This window comes from Heptranchias perlo, chromosome 3 (genome assembly GCF_035084215.1).
Source record: "Heptranchias perlo isolate sHepPer1 chromosome 3, sHepPer1.hap1, whole genome shotgun sequence".
Classification (NCBI taxonomy): Eukaryota; Metazoa; Chordata; class Chondrichthyes; order Hexanchiformes; family Hexanchidae; genus Heptranchias; species Heptranchias perlo.
Window position 1 is genome coordinate 85091813 of NC_090327.1, and position 20503 is coordinate 85112315.

The 20503-nt window shown below is 45.7% G+C and overlaps 1 protein-coding gene across 1 annotated transcript in view; it reads right to left on the reverse strand.

Annotated features, from left to right (window-relative positions):
- znf704 (zinc finger protein 704) overlaps nucleotides 1–20503 on the reverse strand; it is a 202901-nt gene that overhangs the window by 140242 nt on the left and 42156 nt on the right. Inside the window, exon 3 of the mRNA XM_067980699.1 lies at nucleotides 1136–1207. Coding sequence (XP_067836800.1) covers nucleotides 1136–1207 — 72 coding nt within the window. The remainder of the gene's footprint in view (nucleotides 1–1135; nucleotides 1208–20503) is intronic.

Below are 20503 nucleotides of genomic sequence, written 5' to 3' on the forward strand. Positions count from 1 at the left end.
AAATGACATACTACTGCAGACTAAAGCAATTAATATTTGTATTTGCAATTAAATAGTAAGATGTAGCACAAACATTGGCAAATACAAAGTACAATATATCTAACCATTTTTTTGTGAGCTGTGTGTCTGACATGCATGAAAATGTTTAGGAGTATCCAAGCCAAGCTATTGAAAAATCCACGCAGGTAAAGTTTATGCATCCCTGATATGCAGTGCACAGTCTCTGCCCATGGGGACACAGCAGAGGGGTTAGGCGGAGGTTAGCAGAACTAAGATTTAGGGATCCCCAATTGTGCGTAGGGGTACTGCTGAAGGTTAACTAACTAAAACCACACAGTCTCCTGTGCATGAGCACATCAGGGCCATTGTTGATTGTATCAAAAAGGAAACATATTTTCGCACAGCTATTGGAGCCTTGACCACAGAATGTCTTCAGGAAACTCAGTCTTTTACATCAGAGGCCGATTCTTATGTATGCGCATTTTCTTTTATAGTGGGACTGTTACCCTGAGACTACGAATGTGGAGGCTCAGCTGTCCTGGTGGCTATTGTGAAGTATGCGCAAGGGAGGGTGTACCCAGTGAAGGTTGTTCAGAGACCTGGCAGAGTGCATCATGTCACTGTTGGAATGTTGGGGGGGGGGGGACCATTGTTGGGGTCAAGCTTTTGCATTACTTTGTGGCTTTTCTTGTAAGTTTTTAATGCGTTTGTTATGTGATAGTGATTTTTAGCAGTATATAGTGAGGTGGGTAAGGAACAATCACACTGGCTGTATCTCAGAGAATTTCTTTTGCCGGAATCTGACTGGATAGATATTTTTGGTAGAATATGATTGTGTAGAATTGACTTTTTGTTAAATGTAGCTGGGGAGAAAGGTTTTTGAAAAATATGACTGGTGATAATGAGAGTAGAAAATATCTAATTAGAAAAGAAAAGGCTGTTTCTGACCAATGTTGGCCTTTTCTGTGGATGTATGAAGAGGGTGATTTTGAGGCCATTGTCTCTCAGTACAGATTAGATTCCAGACCATAATTTCCCTGGGCTGCCCAGTATTAGTGCCAGAGGTTGGGAAGGCAATGTCTCCCTTCTTGTTTGAGGAGCTGGAGACTTCTGAGGTGAATTCATGATTTCTTACCTGCCCATAGGAACCTGGAATATGCCTGTCACGGTCTTGGAATTTTTGGAACAGGAGCTTGGCTGGCAGCATCTGAAAAAGGTAGAGGAGGTGGAGGAGTACATTCAATTTTATTACATTGACTGTCCCCAGGACAGTTTGTTTGGCTCAACTGGTAGCACTCTCAGCTCTGAATCAGAAGGTTGGGTTCAAGCACCACTCCAGGGCTTGAGAACATAAACTAAGCTGATACTTCAGTACAATCTTGAGGAAGAGAAAGAAAGAGAGGGAGAAAGAAAGAAATGAAAAAAGGCTTGCATTTATATAGCGCCTTTCATGACCTCAAAACGTCCCAAAGTGCTTTACAGCCAACAAAGTACTTTATAATGTAAGAAATGCGGCAGCCAATTTGCACATAGCAAGGTCCCACAAATAGCAATTGTCTGCATTATCTTTCAGATGAGACATTAAGCTGTTTGCCTATTCAGGTAGACGTATAATTATTCAAAGACGAGCAAAGCCCATATCCTGGACAATATTTATCCAGCAATCAACACTAACAAAAACAAATTAACTGGTCATTTATTTCAATAGCTGTTTGTAGGACCTTGCCAACTTAACAACAGTGACTGCACTTTGAAAGTAATTCATCAGCCTGAGAGTGCTTTGATCATCCTAAAGACGTGAAAAGCTCTATATAAATATAAGTTCTTTCTTTATATGAACAAGTTGTTCCATCTGTCCAAGTGAGTAAACATGCCAGCCACAGTGGGAGGGAAGGTGGGAGTTTATTTTCTAAAAGCCAGTGAACCCAGGAGTCATCACCACACTTAGGTACTGGAAGCCATTTCCTGACCACACAAAAGCGTGTGACCTACAAATACACATGGGATTTCCTGGGTGAGGGATATGCCCCCTGTTAAACTTGAATCTGAGAGTTGGCCAAACTCCCTGATTTTCTGGAAGACATCAGAGAATGACGTGAAGGGATTAGTAATGTGAAGTAGGATGTCATCAGCATACAGTGATATTTTGTACTTGGCCCCTCCAACCTCCACTATACGGATGTCTTAGCCTGCTCTGACAGGGGCTCCACAGCCAAGGCAAACCGATTGGGTAATAGGCATCCTTATCTGCTCTGTTTTTAATGGGGAATGCAGGGGAGTCAGCACACATGCTGGATGTGAGGTTGAAGTACAGGATTCCAATCTAGTTCCAGAATGCATCCTCTTTCTCAATACAGCAAGAACAAATTCCCACCCAGTCCAATGTCCCATAGAGGCCCGGAAAAATCCACAGTAGCAACATCATCCTGCCTCTCTAAAAACCGCACAGGGCCCATCGACCCTCTCACCAAGCTGCCATAATGGAGAACTCCCAGATGCATTCACCATGGGAGGATTCTGGATCTGGCATGAGAAAGCCATCACCAAGCTGGGCTAACTCTGACAGGGGCCAGAATATCCCCTTCTAACAGCAGGTGAACAAATTCCACCTTCCAGAACATTACCAATACCGTTGCTTTCTGCAGGACCTAGCCATGAAGCAAAAGTTACCATGTCAACCAATCCCTTCTGGAACTGTGCCTCCCCTCTCTGGTAGGTCCACGTGTCATATTTCTGCCTTTGCTCCATGTTTGCCTCCAATTCGAAGAGGCAACACAGAAAACCTAGGAGAGGCCTGAAAATGAGTAGGAGTTTAAGAATGGAAGCAAACTCTCGCGACTACCACCTGCAGTAGAATGTTTAATGGTCATCTTAAGATAACAGAGAATATACCGTACTCTACAGACGCTTCACAAATTGCACCCCTCCCTGGGGAGTGACTGCTGGAGGGACTGCAGTCAGAAAGACATACTGCTGCACTTATTCCGGTCATGCTCCTGCATTCAGCTGTTCCGGACAATTACTCTGCATGCAGGCCTGTGGCTATTGGGCCTACCCACTGGAGAACAAGCCCCCAGGCAACTTATCAGCTAACGTAATTATCACTGCACAGCTGCAAGAAGATGCACACTTCTGCCCCGCCCCTCCCCACCCTATCCCCCTCCCCTCCGTGGCAAAATGTAACCCTCCCCACAATAAACAAGTGGGACATGTGTCAATTGGAAAAGGTAATTTAAGGACTGTGCCAGTCTGGAGCCCTTTCCTGAACCCTACTCCATCCAGATATCCCCAACAGCACTACCCCATATGAAAGCAAGAATGGGCCAACTCAGTCACACCAATCAAGATTTTCTTTCAATCAATTGGACTACAAAAGCCCCACACGGGGCAACAACCCAACAATGCGAAACCTCTCTGCTTACGTACGGCCCTTGAAATCTCCTGGACTCAGCTGAAGCTGATGTATTCTCCAGTAAGAACCATGTAACAAAACTGTGCAGCAACTTCCCTAATGTCAGAGGACTGAGTTATGAGAAAAGACTGGAGAAATTTGAGCTTTCCAAACTCAAAAGAAGGCATCTGAGAGGTGAACTTACAGAGGTAGATAAGATAATTGAAGGGAAGGGAAAGTATAAATCAGGAATGTTAATTTAAATTAAATTGTGAGAGTAGGACAAGGTGCCACAGATTTAAACTAATGGAAGGTAAATTTAGGACTGATATCAGGAAATTTTTCTTCACACGAAGAGAGATCAGCACATGGAATAGCCTTTCAGATAGAATACTGAACGCAAAAACGCTGGAATCATTTAAGAAACAATTAGATGTTACAATGGGGAGTCTGTAGGATCTTTCCAGTGGATGAATTTAGATGGTCCAAAATGACATTCTTCATCAGTATGTAACTATCTGTCTGCGGCAGTCTACAGTTTCCCAGATGTAGTTCTCTGACAAAGAAAGTACCAGCCAGAAGTTGGCAGCATGGACCTTTGTAGAAAAGAAGGTGGTAGCAGCATGTTTTATTTACTATAAAAGAAAGTGGCCTGATGCATGGTAGCTCTTAGAAATTATAGTCTTGTTGGGCATACCACTGGAGCACAGCGTGGATTGGACCTTTCCGGGGTAAGGGAGTTGGTATCAAATGTGGTGAGTCAATTAGTCGGGTAGGGATAATGAAATATTGGGGGAATGGGGCAAAAGAGTTGATCCATAGGCCAGGATCTTCAGGGGCCCCATCAAGTGCATCATGCTGTTTGTCGATGAGAGGGAAAGCTGTTGCAGCCAAACTTATAGATAAGTATGTGATTTTTTAAAATGTGCTTTTTACGTGATTAATTTTATTTTTAGGGTATATAGTAGGACAGTTGAAGAACTGTCAGGGCAGCTGAACCTCAGAGAAATTTTTTGGTGCAATATGATTGGGTAGAAATATTGAAATTCTGGGGAAAAGACTGTACACGATGGTCCCGATATTTCCGGGGAGGTGGGAGGGAGCGGGGGCGCGCGAGAGAGGCCGGGAAACCCGGAAATACCGAGAATGCAGAGGTCCTACTGAATTTAACGGTAGGATCTAATTAGAATTTCTTTGCTTCCCCCCTCCCATCTTCAGGAAATCCCCAGCCCCAGCATCCCCCCTACCCCCTCCCACCCCTCACCTCCAGGGAATCCCCAACATGCCCCCTACCCCCCCCCACCCTCACCTCCAGGGAATCCCCAGCATGCCCCCTACCCGCCCTCACCTCCAGGGAATCCCCAGCATGCCCCCTACCCCCCCTCACCTCCAGGGAATCCCCAGCATGCCCCCGACCAGCCCCTCACCTCCAGGGAATCCCCAGCCCCAGCATCTCCCTACTCCACCCCCAGCATCCCCCCACCCCCCACCTCATCTCCAGGGAATCCGAATCCCCAGCCCCAGCATCCCACCTACCCCCCCCCCCCCCACCCACAAATCTTCAGGGAATCCCCAACCCCAGCATCCCCACCTCTCCCCCCCATCTTCAGGGAATCCCTAGCCCTGGCGTCCCACCAATTGCAACGCGAATATGGAATCCCCAGCTCTCCCCGATCCCGGCTCTCCCCAATCCCAACGCAATTACAATGTAACCCCTTCACCCACTGACTGCCGAGGACCAATCCCACAGGTCTCCGGCTGCAGCCCCCTGTGGCCAAATACTGTGAAATTCTAATCCGTCAACCTGCTTGTATAAAGGCTTTGAGAGCATTCATCCCACTGCAGAGGTCATACTCCAAGTATCAAGCTTTCCATAAAATATTAACAATTGAATCATCTTAAAAGTATACAAAAAAAAAGTCTGTGGAGATTATTCAAATAACCAGAAGGGGAACCAAGCATCTGCCAATCGAGAGCAATTTGCAACAACAATAATTAGCCTCTAATTGACCACAGGATCTACTTAGACCACTACCACGCAGACGGCAAGCTGAGTAGTGGGCTTTTAAAAGGACAGAACAAGGTAGCAGCTGAGCATTACAACCATAGTCCAGACCCCAGTCATGGGACATAACCTTAAAATGTTTAAGCAAATGCTATTTTTTTTCCCGTGTAAAAGGACCTCGTTACAGTTATCGTAACCATTTTTCCCACAGTTTATTACAACCCTCCCAAAGAAGTGCTCAGCTGGAACAAGGATTCTTAATGAGGCGAGGGGAGGGTTGAGAAGCAAGAATAGGCCGCTGCTCATCTCTTCCTTCTGCCTTCGGTCATCAGAGAACTATTCTGGAACAATCGAAGGCAGATTCATTAGCCAATTCCTTTTAAGAGTACATTCTGAAAGGGAATTTTATCCTCTTAAAATTCAATGAACTTGAAGGATAGAAGAAACTACTCCAAAAAACAAGTCTATGCCAAGGAAAACTAGCGGGGTTACATGAATTTGAGATCTATCAACATTTTTCAAAGCTTCCAAGATTTTTCAATGGGCGTTATTTCATGGTTATTCAGTCGAGGCCTGCAGCAGTATTTTGGCATCAAAGTAAATAAATATGATAGCAGGTTTACAGCTCCAGTGAATTTATAATTTAATTTCAAGTAATACATCTGCTGTAGCCACCAGGAACTAAGATGTGTTTAAAAAGTAAAAACAAAGAACATTACATAGACCCCTGACCCAAATGAACTTAATGCCACATTTTATTTAATTAAAAAAATCTAAGGAATGGAATGTTTCAATGTGCCATATGAAGGTATTTCCACAATGCCTCAAAATATTTCTGGTACGCTGAGGTAACAGTGTGTCAAAAGCAGGTTAAAGTAATTTCTGTAATACTTATTTGGTGGAGCAAAGGGATGCTTTGGTTGGCTGAAAATCGTAGGTAAATTAGTCTTTTGATGTATTGTTAAACAATACAATTCAGCCTGATATAACAGGAAATAAGATGCAAAGAGTGCCAGGATTCTGCACTAACTACTCTTAGCTTATCTCCTATTGTAGCCCTTTTAGGTAGTTTGAGATCTGCAGCCACTGCTCAGATGCTCCCTGTGGCGAAGTGGTCTAAGTAGGCACATACCACGGCTACTTATTGTTGTTGGAAATGTCTCTAGACGAGCAGCTACTTGGCTCCTCATCTTCATAACAGTGACTACACTTCAAAAGTACTTCATTGGCTGTAAAGCGCTTTGAGGTTGTGAAAGGCGCAATATAAGTCTCCCTTTCTTTCTTTTATTATCCCACGGTCAGAAAATAACTGGCTTTCTTGCTCTTTTTGTAAACTTTTTTTTAAAAATAAGATTGCTCAGTTGTGAATAGTTGTTTTATATAAAGTGTGCTGTCTGGAGTGTGGCAGATGTTCTCAAAAGTTTTGTATAAATATTGATTATATAAGAATTGTAATAAATGCATTTTCTGCATTAAAATCTTTGATTAATAAAACTCACCCCAACTGTTGTGAAACTGTAATTCAAGTACACGCCCTGAACAAACCAATTTATGGAAGCTAGCTGAATATTCATTTAAAAAACACAATTAACATTTAAAAAAACTGTCCTTTGATCAAGGCTTTAAAAGTAAAGAATCTATAAATCTCTCCCCTCATTTTTCAATTTCAGAAATTGGACTTGTATTGTACCTATAGTAATTGGCTGTCGGACTGGGAGCCAACATATGTCAGCGAGCACAGGAGCGATGGGTGAATGGGACTTGGTGCGAGTTCGGATACGGGCAGAGTTTTGGCTGAGCTCAAGTTTACAGAGGGTGCAAGGTGGGAGGCCGACCAGGAGAGCATTGGAATAATCGAGTCTAGAGGTAACAAAGGTATGGGTTTTAGCAGCAGATGAGCTGAGGCAGGGGCAGAGATGGGCGACGTCACTGAGGTGGAAGTAGGCGGTCTTGGTGATGGAGAGGATATGGGATCGGAAACTCAGCTCAGGGTCAAATAGGACACCAAGGTTGCGAACGGTCTGGAGTTGGTGGCGGGGACCAATGAGGTCCTCCCAATATTTAACTGGAGGAAATTTCTGCTCATCCAATACTGGACGTCGGACAAGCAGCGTGACAAATCAGAGGCAGTGGAGGGGTCGAGAGGGGTGGTGGTGAGGTGGAGCTGGTGTCATCAGCGTACATGTGGAACCTGATGTTATGTTTTCAGATAATGTCGCTGAGGGGCAGCATGTAGATGAGAAATAGGAGGGGGCCAAGGATAGATCCTTGTGGGACTCCAGAGGTAACGGTGAGGGAGCGGGAAGAGAAGCCATTGCAAGTGATTAAATGTATGTACCCTTATAGATATAGGGAGGAGGGTTATATTAGTTATTTTTTTCTTAATAGATTTGTTGACTGAATCTTATTAGTGCTAATGAAAACAGACCATTTCTCCACCCACTGTCTGATTTTAATTATTGATGCATATATCTTGCAATTTTAGTGTTGCGGGGTCTTTCCCAACGAGAGCAGAATGGTGTGTAATCCTCCGAGGAAGGCAATCTCACACCACTTGGGTTTGACACCACATAATGTATACAGCACAGTATCAAACCACGTTTACAAAGGGCTTAGCAGTTCCAACAGATCCCTTGGGCACCTACAAATGATATCCAGGCAATATAAACAAGGTACTGCTGTCTGAAATTGGACACTATGGCTGTTATATTGGATAACCCCCGAAAACAGGCGCTGGGATCGCGGTGCGCGATTAACCCGCACCCATTGGTTACGACGCAGGCAGCACGTAACATTCGTGCTGCCTGATGATTTCAATGATTGCTGCGTGCAGCCAGCGCTACCTGCGCTGTTGATTGGCTGCACACACCAGCAGGGGATCCTGATAGCGGGAGTGGCTAGCGCTACTTAATGGCAGCCTGCACCTCTTAAAGGGGAGGTGCACTGTCGCTGCAGGAAGTCCTTTGGGAAGTGCTGGAAGATAGTGCTGCACCTGGAGGAAAGTGTGCACCAAGGTTCTTGGACGATGTACGAGAGGCCTGGGTGGAAGAGTTGGCAAGAAGGAGGGCCATCCTATCTCTGCATGGAGGGTAGGAGGCCCTTCAGACATATGCTGAAGAGGCGATGGGAAGCTGTGGCGGACGAGGTAAATGCCAGGAACATCGCACCATGCACGTGGATAGAGTGCAACAAGAAGTTCAATGATTTGACACAAGTGGTCAAGGTGAGTGAATTCAACTGCACCACTATCCTCTTCCATTGCTCCACGCACTAAACCCCCCATCACCCACATGCCAAGAAACTCTTTCAATCAGTATGCAACCCGACGAATCAAAGGCTGCATCTCACCCTTGCATATTCCCACTCTTACAAGTCGCACACCCACAACTCACAGGTCACACACACCGGTAGCTATTCAACCATGACAGCCACATCACCCAAACATCTTGCAGGACACTCACTGACACACTTCCCTCTTTCTTGTAGGAGAAGGTGGTGCACAACACTAGGCAGCAGGAAAGACCTGGGGGAGGACAGGCGCACCTACACGTCCTCACCCCCATAAAGGAGACAGTGCTGGACGTCATTGGACTGGCCGTCGCGGTGACCGTGGCTACTGGCGGTGCTGAAGTTATCGATGATGAGGGTCTCTGCATACCTAATCCTCCTTCTCGCTTCCTACTTCACCCTTATCCCACAATCATCTCTGGCTCACGTGCTGCAGATGGTGTAAGCACACACATCTTACTTTCTCCTCTCCCCACACCAAAACTCAACCCGTGTCCCTTTGTCACTTCAGAAGAAGGCTGATGGGCGTCCACAACCAAATACTTGGTGCACTGGAAAGCCTGTCAGAAAGTCTGCGCACAATGTCAAGGGGCATGGAGGAGTCCAGCTCCAACTTGGCACAGGGCTTTGCTCAGAGCTTGGAGCCCATCCTATCCAACATGGAAAGGGTGGTCACCGCCATCAGCACACCTGTTGAACCCACCATGACACAGCATTTGATGACCAATGTCACAGCTTCCATTGCAGCACAAACAGTTTCCATCCAAGGTCTGACTGCTGCTTTGGAAGCTCACACTGATGCTATCGTGGCTCTGGATTCCACTGTGGAACAGGCTTGCAGGGCGTCACAGCAGTCCAGCAATCTGTTCTCCAGCAGGTCACCAGGATTGCTGAGGCGCCGCCCCGGGAGAGTGGCTGTGATGCCATGGAAGACAAACCTGTTGTCCTCTCAGGATGACAGCATTCCTGCTCCCTGTCACTCCGCCAGTGCCCTTGCTGTTGCCGGTCAGCCACCCAGGCAGACTGCTGCAGCCCAGGCTGCACCAGCTCCCCTTGACATTCAACAGCATTACCATCGCCGAATCCCCCACCGTTAACATCATGGGGGTCACCATTGACCAGAAACTTAACTGGACCAGCCACATAAATATTGTAGCTACAAGAGCAGGTCAGGGGCTGGGTATTCTATGGCGAGTGACTGATCCCCTGAAACCCCAAAGCCTTTCCACCATCTACAAGGCACAAGTCAGGAGTGTGATGGAATAGTCTCCACTTGCCTGGATGAGTGCAGCTCCAACAACACTCAAGAAGCTCGACACCATCCGGGTCAAAGCAACCCGCTTGATTGGCACCCCATCCACCACCCTAAACATTCACTCCCTTCACCACCGGCGCATCGTGGCTGCAGTGTGTACCATCCACAGGATGCACTGCAGCAACTCGCCAAGGCTTCTTCAACAGCACCTCCCAAACCCACGACCTCTACCACCTAGAAGGACAAGGACAAGGGCAGCAGGCACATGGGAACACCACCACCTGTACGTTCCCCTCCAAGTCACACACCATCCCGACTTTGAAATATTGCCGTTCCTTCATCATCGCTGGGTCAAAATCCTGGAACTCCCTACCTAACAGCACTGTGGGAGAACCGTCACGACACGGACTGCAGCGGTTCAAGGCGGCGGCTCACCACCACCTTCCCAAGGGCAATTAGGGATGGACAATAAATGCTGGCCTTGCCAGCGACGCCCACATCCCATGAACGAATAAAAAAAAAGATTGTACAGTCTGAAGCTGGGCCCTCTGAGCCCAGAGCTGCTCAAGGTCATCCTTCAAAGCCATCTGCACACTCCTCAAGTGAAGGTCAGCACCCATGTTCCAGCCACGCAGGAGCACTAGGAAAGGCACATGAACGACAGGTACTAAGGAAATGCACAAGGGTGAATAGTATCAGTTTGTTTGAATCATTTCATGTGTAAATCTATAAATATGGTTATGAATTTGTATTTGGTGTTGGTTTTCATTTCTGCAATGAGCTGAGGGAGGAACCAATGTGTAATCATAAGGAGGACGATTTGATGGTCATGTGGGAGAGGAAAGGTAAGGAGTGTGGGACTGTTGGTGAATGGGGAGGTGTCGTTGCAGTTACTGGTATTGCTCATTAATCCTCAGCTCCCTGGCAGACAGGGTCCTCGTCCTGCAGCTCGTCCTGCTCTGCAGTCTATTCAATTCAGTACTGCACGACCAGCCAGATCACTCTACAGAATATTGTAACTTTCTCCAAGTATAAGAGACTTCCACAAACACGCACAATTGTACCAGCGGCCAGAATAACTAATCCAGCAACTAATCTGTAACTCCTGCACGATCCCTTTAAATAGCACTTGTGGGGGGTTCTTCATGCCGTTTAAGTCCTGTTCAGCTGTGTGTTTCAAAATGCCGCCGGCTGCTTCAAATCAGTGTTGAAGACTGATTCGCATCATAATCTCCCTACTCTACAGGCTGCCGGCGTTCGTTAGGTGCACGCACACAAATGCCTTTACCAAGATGGCGTCCTGCGTACTTCGCGTCGGAAATGCGCGCGCGCATCTCAAACGCCATTTTCAGGGCTAAGAAGTCTGCGTAGCGCCTACAGAACGGGCATTACATGGCCCAATTTTGTCCCCGTAGCTCCCGATCAGTAGCTAGACTATAACTACACCCTACATCTGCCTACAGTGATTCTGTTGCTGCATGTCTTTTAGATGCTGAGTTAACTTATCAGGACAGTGTGGCATCATCAGAAGAACATCAGTTTGGATCACAGCCAACAGGTCATTGAAAGTGCCCAGGAACAGAGTGGATCCAAGGTTTCTTGCTGTTGCAAAGCTTATATTACCCAATATGTGTGTCCTCTGATGAAACTGCATATACAGTTCTGCAGCTCACCAGATATACCACAAGTGACCAACCTCTCAATGAGGCTAGGATCCCATATTTTATTGAAAGCTCCGGAAATGTCAAGGGCAACTCCTCTAACTTTGTGATGGGCATCGGGAATCACTAATGCCGATTTCAACTCCCTCTGTCTGGTGTAAATTGGCAGCAGCAGCTCAAAAATGGCACTAGGTCACTTACTGTTTATGCTAGTGCTCCAGGGCTGCTATCTTGGGTAGGGTCCTGAGATGAGCTGCCAGAGCACCCGCCTGTTTCAGGTAGGAAGACACTTATGATATGCAAATCAGGATCCTATGATGTACACAGAACCCCAATTGCAATTTTGAGACGGCGAACAGCAGTCCTTAAAGAGAGTGCCGGAGGCTGGTCAGAAAATGGCCAAGGAACTGTCTAATGTTACTTTTGATGGGGCCACGAGCAGCAGGCTTGCTCCTCGTGGGCCCACAAAAATCTCTGGCCCGTCCGAGCCTTCTCTCTTCCTTTCCCCCCCCTCCACCGACAACCCCAGGATCGCTTACCTTCCTACCCCTGAAGGCTTCGACTGTCGGCCGGCTCAGCGTGGGAGCCAGCTGATTCCCACAGCCGGCTAGTGGCAGCAGGGTGCTCGCTTGATGCCCATAGCTCCTCCGGCGGCATGTAAATGTGGCCCAGGCCTCAAATTGGCTCAGGCTTCATCCTGGCAACAGGCTGGTGTCATGCACACCCATTATCCACCTGTAGTTAAAATCAGCCCCACCATTTCCGTATCGTGAAATTCAGACTGTCAGAAGTTAACGTCAGTGTTGAAGACTGATTCGCATCATAATCTCCCTACTCTACAGGCTGCTGGCGTTCGTTAGGTGCACGCACACAAATGCCTTTACCAAGATGGCGTCCTGCATACTTCACGTCGGAAGTGTGCGCACGCATCTCGGACGCCATTTTCAGGGCTAAGGAGTCTGCGTAGCGCCTACAGAACGGGCACTACACTGCCCAATTTTGCCCCCTGTAGCTCCCGATCAGTAGCAAGACTACAACTACACCCTACATCGGCCAACAGTGATTCAGTTGCTGCATGTCTTTTAGATGCTGAGTTAACCTATCAGGACAGTGGGCGTGGCTGGCGAGCCCAGCATTTATTGCCCATCCCTAATTGCCCTCAAGGTGGTGGTGAGCCGCCTGATTTGCTACAAAGTCAAATTGGCAATCGGGTAACAGATTGTTGCGAGTGACATTTTGTAACAGCTTCTCATTCACTATGGTTAACACTAGCTTTGGTATAATTAGCAATAAATTCATGACCTCTTATCACTAACTCCCCAATCACAGGAATTAGTCTTTCCCTGTTCACTCAAAACTCTTCATAATTTTAAAAAGCTCAATTAAATCTCTTAACCTTCTCTGCTCCAGTGGAAATAGTCCCAATATCTTGTCTCTCCTCATAACTGTAGCTTCCCATCCCTGGCATCATCGTAGTGAATCTATGCTGTTCACCCCAGATACATTGAGGATCCATGATGTCCCATGTATTGCACTCCACGCACATCACAAAGGTTCGCTGTACTACTATCTCTTTCTGTCTATCTTTAAAAAAATATATAGGTAGCGTTCGCCAGAACTTCCACTAGCACCAAATTCTAAGTAGAATCAAACTCCATTTACTCACTTCACACAAAGAACTCCAGTCCAACTACACCTCAAGGCTGAATTCCTGCTATGGCTTAATTCCTGTTGGGACTAAATTCCACATTCTTCTGGCCTCTCACACTCCATTGACTTCTCACAGCTCTGATTTGATAACTAGTTGAATTATTAAGTGTTACACTAGCGCTAAACAATCTCCTTCTGGATTTTATGCACTACTTCAAAAATCATTTGATAGCTGCTACCATAACAACAGCCATTAAATCACATCAAGAACTCTTCTGACGTAAATTTCAAGCCAATTGTTAAAATATAGATAAATCACACGAGAAGTTTCATTATTACCATAACGGAATTTGCATGTATATTGAATCTATACATCAACAGGGCCGACTTAATTTCAGTAAGTGTTGATAAAATAGTTTTACCAGGTATTCGTGTACTTTGACTTTGTCATTCTTTTCCCCCTGCTCTTTATAAAACTTATGACAATTAGCTACAGATCTCCATATAACACTGACAAAAAGTAGCAGTTAGACTGTTTCTGTTTTGAGCACTCCGTTATTGTTTTAATTTTTCACTTCGCCTACTAACTTTAAAAGTACCTAGCTTTTAGATTTCTATAAAAGACTAACAGTTTTTCCTGGCGGAGATAATTAATTGAAATTGTACCGAAGGATCCTACCTCAACCGAAACAATAAACATTGTTGGGATGAACTGTAAACATAAATTAAAAAAATCTTAGCTATTTTACATAAATGTGGCAATCTTAAAAAAGTACAATTTGCAGCGTGTTGTGTACAGATGCCATGGAAAAAACCTCTGGGGACATAAATATGAAATGAAACTGTCCTGAGGCAGTTTGAATAATAAATGCCTTTAGCTGTCTGATTATACTTGCAAAAAAAGTCCTTGTTGAATCAGGAAATAGATATTTGGAATTAATTTTCTAAGACAGATACAGAATCCAGATTGCCGCATGTGTTAAAAAAAACACAGGAAGGAATCTTACATTAATTCTTAACATGCTCATATGAAATTCCTCTGTTCTATTTTAACACAGGCGCTAACCCAGGTTACTGCCTATATTAAAATATAGTCCAGAAAGGATTTTCGGACTAGTGTTTTAAGCGTCCATACAAAGTCAGTGCCAATTTCCAACCTATTGTTTCGTCCTAAGCAATTTCAATGGGCAGCTTTATTTCATAATTGATTTTAAAAAGAGTACGCAAGCAATTTCTGATTGGGCAGTTCATGTTAAAATCTTCTCGTCACAAAGTGATTACTTTCTCACCTCCAGCCTACAATGTTTTTCTCTTTCATTTGCAACTTTTCTTGTTTTTCTCTATTTTATCAATATTACACTGTTAAATGGTTTTCAGAACTTTCCTCCCTTGCTACTCCTAAGATCCTAATATGCCAGACTGCATATTCTTCATCCTCCCTACATCTCACTGTATTGAAATCAGGCCTCATCACACCTCCCTATCTCTGTAACCTCCTCCATCCCTATAACCCTCCGAGATCTCTGCGCTCCTCCAATTCTGGCCTCTTGCGCATCCCCGATTTTCACTGCTCCACCATTGGCGGCCATGCCTTCAACTGACTAGGCCCTAAGCTCTGGAATTCCCTCCCTAAATCTCTTTGCCTCTCTTCTCTCTCTCCTCCTTTAAGATGCTCCTTAAAACCTACCTCTTTAACCAAGCTTTTGGTCACCTGTCCTAATATCTCCTTATGCGGCTTGGTGTCAAATTCTGTTTGATAATGCTCCTTTGAAGCACCTTGGGACATTTTACTACGTTAAAGGTATATAAATACAAGTTGTTGTTGTCTGCTGTTGTAAATCATTCTTTCCCTGGAGCTTCGTGCAGTGGAACTCCCTACTTCCCTCAGTCTTCATTTCCTCCTACAATCAACAGGCTTTTGAAATCAAAGTTTACATCACCCAAACACTAAATCTTGATTTGTCTTACCTTTCCTCCTATTGCTTTCAGCCTTGATGATGTTCTGTACTATGGGCTTTGCTTCTTCACATAGGTTCTCAATTTTAAGATACTTCAATTTCACACCATACTGGTCATTAATGTACCTACATAGCATGCTTTTTATCCTGTTAATGGGGTAAATTTACATTTTTTAAGTGGTCCTAGTGCTGAGCTTCACCCACCGGGATGCATATCAGGAATTTGGGCATGTTTCCCCACAATTTTCTATCCCATTTAAAATGGGGTGGGGTGCCTGAATTCCCAATAGCACTCCCAGCCAGAAGTGCTGAAGGTGAAAATGTACCCCAATATTTTTGGAACATTTATTTAATATTAAACTTTGCCAACGTAACAAGAGTGACTACACTTCAAAAAGTAATTTATTGATTGAAGTGCTTTGAAACATCCTGAGGACAAGGAAGGTGCTACGGTGGAAAGTTCTTTCTTTCTCCTGAACTGTTGGGGCAATGGAAATGTCGTACATGGGATAGGAACAGGTCTGAATGTATAATGTTGGATGAAAGGTTAATATGTGCTGGAGTTTCATTTGATTTACTTTTGGGGCAGGTAAAACCTTTCCATAGGACATTAAATGGGCCAAGTCCATGATAAAGCAGATTGTACCCGATGTGTGGAAGGAATACACTTGATGGGTGAATATTCTTTTCAAGTTTCATGCTTTCTTACGTTCTGATCTGACCACAGCTGTGATTAGTTAGAGCCAGTGGAGTGCAGTGGTGTTCTACAATAACACAACCACAGGCAAATATACAACGATCCATCTTAGGAGAAAAGAAGATTTGTATTTTTATAGCACCTTAACAGGTTTCTCAGAAAGGTCTCAAAGCACATAACATACAATTAATTTGAAATCCAGTGACTGTTTTAATATTGAAAAATACATTTTGTGCACACCAAAATCCCACAAACAGCAACGACAAATGGCCAGTTAATCTGCTTTATATTGAATGGTATTGGTTGAAGGAGGAATGTCGGCCAGGACACAGGGAGGTTCCCTGCTCTTCAAAATAGTGCTGGCATCAACTTAACACCTCATCCAAAGGTTGACACCACCAATAGTGCAGCACTCGCTTCATATTGTTCAAATCCTGGAATGGGGCTTAAACCCATAACCTTCTAACTCAGGGTACTAGCAATTGAGCCAATCTGACAACTGAAATCAATACAATTACTAATTTGAATTTCAACTTGAGATTATGGCTAAAATCTGACTTTGCAAAGATCAAGGGCAGGGATCTTCTCAGGAATAAAACCATGGCAGGCAGAAAAACACATCAATGCTGAGTGAAAAATTACAGCTGTACAATGTGCTGGAGCATCATCATGCATGTGATGTCATAGAGTGGTAGGATACGATTTCATGATTTCAGCCATGTTGCTATGAAGAGGCACTGAGAAAAAGCCAGTCAAGTCCCTACAAGGAGTGAAAGAAAGCTAACCAAGATTTGTCCCGATGCCACTCTCATATCCCAAATTGGCAGATCAGTGCAACAATGGCAGAGGCTTGAGAGTAGCTCATCTGCCCCCTCTTTCAACTGCATGTGTCACGTTAGCCAAGGAGACCATGGCCTAAAAATTGGTTGACTTCATGCCCACTTTACAGGCCTAAAAATGGCATCAAAGCAAGCAATATAGCGGGCGGCATGCGCACGCACATTCTGCGCCGGAAGTTGGCTGCCCTCCATATTGGTAAAGGTAGAAAAAGAGACGGCCAGAATCAGTGCCTGAAACAGACTTTAGGCCCTTCCCATAGGCAAATAAGGGGCCCAACAACTGCTTGAGGCCGCTTTTTGCAAAATTGATCTCCTGTGAACACAGCCAGTACCAGGCCTGCTGCATTCAGGAAATAGTAATCTACATGCAGCCTAACCAAAGGTACATCAAGGGACCTCTGGAGGCCACTGACAAAAAGGTAAGTTTGTTAAAATAACTTAGCGAGAGTGCGTCTCCCAGCTCCACTGCAGTACCGAAGATTGCAGTTGGCTCCCACTTGGCCTCCTCCAGATTGCCTCCCCCTACAACCTGATCAGCCCTCTCTTGTTCGCCCCCCTCCTTCTCGGTCACTTCCCAGGACCTACCTGAGGGCCGCTGCCGGCAACACAACAGCCCCATGTCCAATGCCAATTCATCGGTAAGCTGCGGACGCATGCTGGTTGTTCCCATGCCTGAGGCCCAAAATCAGTTGTGTCTCGGGCCTACCTGTTCCGGCGCAGGGATCGTTCCCTGTGCCCAGTTCACACTGGCAATTTCGAGGGCCCTGGCAGAAAGACTCCACTCTCAAATACAAATACACTCAGCAGCAGATCAATAATATGCCAGCTTTCCGATTAAATCTGGTGACGTAGCTCAATTTAAAATTCAACAGACTCACTAATACTAGATCAGACAATTCAGTGACACCATAAATACCTGAATGCAGCCTTATTAAAAAGGTGGTTTTACTGCAAAAAGGTATCTAATTTGCACACTAGTACTGCACAGAGCAACACAATGCATATAAGAATTATAGAATCATTGAAAGGTTACGGCACAGAAGGAGGGCATTCGGCCCATTGAGTCCATGCCGGCTCTATGCAAGAGTAATCCAGCTAGTCCAACTCGCCCGCCCTATTTTTTTTTATTATTCATTCATGGGATATGGGCGTCACTGGCATGGCCAGCATTTACTGCCCATCCCTAAATGCCCTTGAGAAGGTGGTGGTGAGCCACCTTCTTGAACAACTGAGTGGCTTGCTAGGCCATTTCAGAGGGCGATTAAGAATCAACCACATTGCTGTGGGTCTGGAGTCACATTTAAGCCAGACTGGGTAAGGACGGCAGGTTTCCTTCCCTAAAGGGCATCAGTGAACCAGATGGGTTTTTATGACAATCCGGTAGTTTCATGGCCACCATTACTGATACTAGTTTTTTTTTATTCCAGATTTTTATTAATTAATTGAATTTAAATTCCCCAGCTGCAGTGGCGGGATTTGAACGACCTCCATAGCCCTGCAAATGTTTTCCTTTCAAGTACTTATCCAGTTCCCTTTTGAAAGCCTTGATTGAATCTGCCTCCACCACCCACTCTGGTAGTGCATTCCAGATCCTAACCACTAGCTGTGTGAAAAAGTCTTTCCTCATGTCACCTCTGTTTCTTTTGCCAATCACCTTAAATCTACATCCTCTGGTTCTTGACCCTTCCGCCAATCAGAACAGTTTCTCTCTATCTACTGTCCAGACATAAGAACATAAGAAATAGGAGCAGGAGTAGGCCGTACGGCCCCGCTCCGCCATTCAATCAGATCATGGCTGATCTTCGACCTCAACTCCATATTCCCGTCCGATCCCCATATCCCTTGATTCCCCTAGAGTCCAAAAACCTATCCATCTCAGCCCTGAATACATTCAATGACTCAGCATACACAGCCCTCTGGGGTAGAGAATTCCAAAGATTCACAACCCTCTGCGTGAAGAAATTCCTCCTCATCTCAATCTTGAATGGCCGACCCCTTATCCTGCGACTATGACCCCTAGTTCTAGACTCTCCAGCCAGGGGAAACAACCTCTCAGCATCTACCCTGTCAAGCCCCCTCATAATCTTATATGTTTCAATGAGATCACCTCTCATTCTTCTAAACCCCAGAGAGAATAGGCCCATTCTACTCAACCTCTCCTCATAGAACAACCCTCTCACCCCAGGAATTAATCTAGTGATCCTTCATTGTACCACCTCTAAGGCAAGTATATGTTTATCATATGTTTTTCTGTGTTTATATGCTTCCTTAGATAAGGAGACCAAAACTGCACGCAGTACTCCAGGTGAGGTCTCACTAAAGCCCTGTACAACTGTAGTAAGACTTCCTTACTCTTGTACTCCAACCCCCTTGCAATAAAGGCCAACATGCCATTTGCTTTCCTAATTGCCTGATGTACCTGCATACTAACTTTTTGTATGAGGACACCCAAGTTTCTCTGAACACCAACATTTAATAGCTTCTCCCCATTTAAAACACATTCTGTTTTTCTATTCTTCCCACCAAAGTGAATAACCATACATTTCCCCACATCATACTCCATCTGCCACCTTCTTGCCCACTCACTTAATTTGTCTATATCCCTTTGCAGACTTTGGGCTCTATTTTAGCACCTGCGATCGGGTGTGTTCCTGGCGAGGGGGCTCCGAAAATCAGGGATTCCCGGGGCGGGGCGGGAGCCCGGCTCCAACCCGCCCACTTCCGGGTTTCCCACAGACGCGCTGACATGCGCGCGCAGCCCCCGCATGTGGGACTCCCGCCTGCAATTAAAGCCAGCGGGGTGCCACTTAAGGTATTTATCTTGGTATTTCAGGTCGTTTACAGACCTGATTAACGAGATATTTTAAGAGGGTTGGGATTTTACAAACAACTTGGACTGTTTCCCGTACTGGGGGAAACACTCCCAGTTCAAATGGACGTGTTGCAGTTATCAGCCTGTGGCAGCTGCAAAGGTCCATATGACAAGTGGGGGGGAGGGGAGGGGAGGGGGGAGATCCTCACTCATTGCAGGAGGACACTCTGTCACTTTGGACAAAGTTTGGCCTCCACCACCCTCCTCCTAACAACAAAATTCACCAACTTGCACTCACCCCAGGGTCAGACACATATACCTACCTTGCGGACCCCCTCAGATGTACATCTTCCGGATGGGGGCTGCCGTAGCTGCAGTCATGACCGCCTTGGAGGGCGAACAGCATCACCAGCCTCGCCAGCCACGCCGTCCACCTCTGACACGTGGAGCTCCACAACACAGTGCTGTGACACATCCACCTGCACAGCAGGAGGGAGGGCAATGGCAGAGAGAGATACGTCACAGAGGGCACTACCCTCGCCACAGGGTCCACAGACCAAGGTTCAGCTTCCTGGACCTCTCTGAGCAGCAGTGCACACGGAGGCTCAGAGTCACTCGACATGTAGTCATGGACATCTGCAGCCTCCTTCATGCCGAGCTGCTCCCGGCTGGCCCGAGCACCATCTTCTTACCTGTCGCTGTCAAAGTCACCACTGCCCTCAACAACTTCCCCTCCGCATCCTTCCAGGGTGCCACCGGGGACATCGCCGACGTCTCTCAGTCGTCTGCGCAAAAGAGCCCTGCAAATACACCTACACCCACTCTGCAGTGACACAATGGGTGGCATCAGGTGTGGGTCTTCATTGTGATCCTCAGGAAAGGGCATTATTGCACAAACCAGACAAGATTCGCAAAGACGTGGCAGTAGTGGTATCAATATAATATGT